Below are 4,164 nucleotides of genomic sequence, written 5' to 3'. Positions count from 1 at the left end.
AAGTTTTTCATCTACCAATTTCAAGAAGACTTTATCCTTTACTGACAACTGATGGAAACCAAGGTGAAGGACACATTTTCTCATGTTATCCCTTTCGTGATATCATATTTCGTGGTGTGCACTACCGCCCTACAATTTTGTAACAGTCGCTTTGTTTGTTTTGTTCTATTTGGGTGTTGTTGTTTGAAAATTGGGTTGGGTTGTGATATGTGGATCTGTAACAGGAATGAGTCACAGTAAAAGTTATAATGAAACGGACTTTTATTAACTAAGTGATCCCCGGCAAAATCACAAAATGGCTGTATTTCACAAACTGTTCTGTAATAAAACGACATAATACTTATTAAGCTCAATTCCTTTTGACATATCTGCCACTTATGCGTATGTAACAAGATCATCCATCATATTTCAAGTGCCTTTATATCGCACGGAAGCATGTAGAAAACTACTTTTGACATCATCAGTCCATGGTTTGAATATGTTGGATGGCACTTGATGAACAATATATTTAATACAATCTATTAATAATTACGAAAAACATATGAATAGTAATATACATCCATTATTTCAATGCAATAGATAGAAACATAGCTTAATCATACACTGGAGAATGGAACTCAATTGTTGTGACTTCAATGGACATATGTTTGATCGCCTTGTTGTTATTGATCCTACGTGAAGTTGTGGTCATTATTACGATTATCATTTCCATTATCTATTTCAATGTTAAACATATTTTGTATAAAAGGTTGTTTGGAAATAAAACCTTGTCACCTGAAACAAATATCAGACTAATACAATCGTTTTATGCATAATCTACCCTAACATAACGTTTTGAAATCCTTTATGGTTGAACATGACGACTTTTCACAACTAAAAGTTTTCTGAGAGTTTTCTCCTGTAAAAAATATGAATACAAAAACATAAACATAAATACATTGACATTTTAAATATTACCTTCCATTCAAAGTTAACCCCTCGATCAATCAGAAGTTGCTGCCTAGGAAATAAATTGATGTAATAGAATTATTATAGTATTGAAATACTTGATATCACCCATACGTTTTCTTGTTATTTGGCATCATATTTTAATAATATATTAAATATTACACTCCGACGGGTATACCTATAACTTCATAAGGCTTGACGCACTTTTATAATATGAACCTTTGTTCTGAGAAGATTCAGTCAATTATTTTGTTGCGACCATGAAACTTTCCGAGTCTTTGATCTGAGTGAGATTGCTTATCCGATGGACAATGGACATAAATGTCATATAGTATTATTTTATTTATTCACATCGAATATTTATATAATTACGGGATAATAGTTGTCACGTCGTCTGAGGTGATGCAATTTGCATCCCTTGGGACATTTTAAAACCTTTTATGGAATCCTACATTCGCCCTGATACTGTTTCCATGTGTGTCAACACTAACTCGTATTCGTAGACATGTTAAGGACAATTTCATGCTTAAGTGACCAAAATTGTGTCCGCTATAATTTCCTATTCTTACTTGTACCTTACGTTCCCGTGACTATCCATGTGGACGCTGCATGCGCCAGGAATTTCATCGAAATATTATTATCGAATCGCAATCATTTTTTTAAAAAAGACATATCAACTAATCGTTTTTTTCTGCTGAAATACAAAATAATGGACACGCTTACCTATAATATTATGTAAAGTATGGTGCATAACAAGGGCAGGATTATGTATCACCCTAATTAATAAACGTAACTTAAGCAGCTGATCAGAATCGCGCTGGTACATATGTCTGTAGAAGAAAAGGCTATAAGATTGCGAGACAGGTTGGAATCTGTACGTGGGATTTTATGTGTCTATATTGAAGTACAACTGTCACAAGGATCAAGTGGTTCCAACAAATATGAACACAGAAATGATTGTTCCCGTATTTAAATCCACACACAGGGTTGTCTTCACATGCTTGTTTTCTCGCCGCTAAGTGTCTTCATGCTTATTCTCACTGATGTTCGACATGGAATACTCACATCTAGAGTATTATTCTGCGTGGCTTTGTGGTGTCGACACAAACACAGCTCAATAAACTGCCCTCGAAATCGTTTAGCACTTAGGGAATACACATAAAAGTTAATGGCATGAGTTAAGTCACATAACAGAAACGCCAACGTATCCAAGAGGTACTTTACAGCACCCTCCATACTCCGATGATCAGGGTTCCAATATGGTGTCAGAATAAGCATAAGACATCTAGGGGTTGTTAGAACAACCAGGACAGCTGCTGCTGTTACTAACATAATTGTGATCGGACGATGGCGATCAACACCAGAATTGGTGTTCTTGTTACCATGCAAATATTTTTGTTCTTTATCTGATTTCACAATTCCTGCTATGATCAGCAGATTGAAGAGCAAAAGAAGTATGCAAGGTATAAATGCATATACCAAGATATTTATCCAGTACCAGATGTGCATCATGAAATATTCATATTCCTCATAAATATCGCAATGATAGGTTCCAGTTTCCTTTTCCACAAGAAACTTCATTGTCCAGAACAGATGAAGAAACAAGATACACAAAGGTAGGGATAAGAGCACTACTGCGAGAATGGATTTTTTAAATGTCCAACTTTGGCCTATTTTCAGAGGAAACCACACAGCAGCAAATCTCTCCATGGACATTGCAACAAGCAGCCAGTTAGCAAAGGTGGTAAGAAAATTTCCAAAGTACCCGAGAACCTTACACCCCAGTTGTCCAACGTGTATCTTGTGATCCAGCAGTACGATCAGAAGTAGTTTATTGACTATTGCAAGATTATCAACAACTGCCAATAGTGCTATGTAGACAGTAAGAGATCTGGCAGGGGACATTTTGATGACTGTGACGATGGTAGCACAGTTACCGGGGAATCCCAAAGCGAGAATAACCCAGAGATAATATGTCTGGATGTCAAAAGCAACGCTATCAACAGCTCTCCAAGAAGAATCATTTATAAGGTCACCGCTGTTATTGATAATCCGTGTCGTGTTTGACGCCATCTTCAGATAGTGTGCTAATATCTGAATATATTCACCTACAAGTCAGCTGAGAAGGACATGTTATGCACCACTTTAGAACACACTTCGCCCTTCTCTAGGGATTCCCGCTTCGGCCAGCATTCGTTAACTGCTCGTGTTACACCCCTGAAAAAAAGAAGCAAATACGTTGATTGAGGCATCGATTGGATTGTCAGTTCCACTTACAACACGCAGCGAACTGTCAATGACGATTTACACAAGCCATTATTATCATGCGTCTAAATAGAATGTCCATGTTTTTTGTTTCAATATTTGCGTTTGGAAGGTTTTAAAATGAATCACTCTAAATTTTGTAAATACGAAGTGCACATTAAAATCGATTTTATTGACTTAGTCGGTTTTCCTTGTGTCATTTTCGTCAGGAAATGATCTTGATTAACCAATGATAATCTTTTATGCAGCCAGAAAGAAGAACATCGTGAAGCAATTGTTTGGAGATTAATGAAATGACAATTCTATTGAAAATACAATTCTATGATTATGGAAGGATAAACCCTTATCGTGTTTATTTTCAACTGTCAAAGGACTTTGTGCAACCACTGTACAATAAAGTGTAGCATGCGTAAAAAAGTTAGGTGGGTGTTTAGTTTAACGACGCCTTCTTCATTTTTGGGAACAGGTGGAAGAAGGTTAATGCCACAAGTAGTTCAAAGCCACACTCATGACTGATCCGTGCACTGGCGATTTGTCCTGGGTGCCGTTGTGCAAAGCAATCTTAGAGCTAAGGTGATCCTAACTCCCATACCTTAACATGGACTTACGACAGTCGCAGTGCTAAAGTTGTTTTGTACAACGGCAACCTGTTGGAAGAGCAAACGTTTTCGCAGCTTCACATGTCTCTTAGTTGTAAGTTAATCCCGTTACTGCCTTACACCTACAGCATGATATGCTTAGTTTATTGTATGCCCTTTTTGGAAGATAGTCCACTGAAATGACACATTCGACATCCCAGGACACGAAAGCCATAACCTTCCTGATAATGGGACAGGCATTATCGTCCTAGGTGCTGGTGATATCAACGTTTCTACTGTTTTGATTGTTGTTTGAACTCAGACTGGAAGTGGCGAACACAGGCTTCATCCATAGTCACAAAACTTTGCATAA

General features: G+C 37.1%; 1 protein-coding gene across 1 annotated transcript; it reads right to left on the bottom strand.

Annotated features, from left to right (window-relative positions):
- Positions 1–1,916: 1,916 nt before the first annotated feature.
- Positions 1,917–3,021, bottom strand: LOC139470331 (probable G-protein coupled receptor B0563.6). Its single transcript, XM_071252703.1, has one exon. It carries the CDS (start codon positions 3,019–3,021, stop codon positions 1,942–1,944), a length of 1,080 nt encoding a protein of 359 aa, XP_071108804.1. The 3' UTR covers positions 1,917–1,941.
- Positions 3,022–4,164: the final 1,143 nt, after the last annotated feature.

Source organism: Haliotis cracherodii, unplaced genomic scaffold, assembly GCF_022045235.1.
Source record: "Haliotis cracherodii isolate W230 unplaced genomic scaffold, xgHalCrac1.p SCAF_20, whole genome shotgun sequence".
NCBI classification, from domain to species: Eukaryota; Metazoa; Mollusca; class Gastropoda; order Lepetellida; family Haliotidae; genus Haliotis; species Haliotis cracherodii.
This window is presented reverse-complemented; position numbering and strand designations above follow the sequence as displayed.

Excerpts from the sequence above, each read along its gene's own strand:
- LOC139470331 (XM_071252703.1), bottom strand. The coding sequence starts at position 3,021 with ATGGCGTCAAACACGACACGGATTATCAATAACAGCGGTGACCTTATA.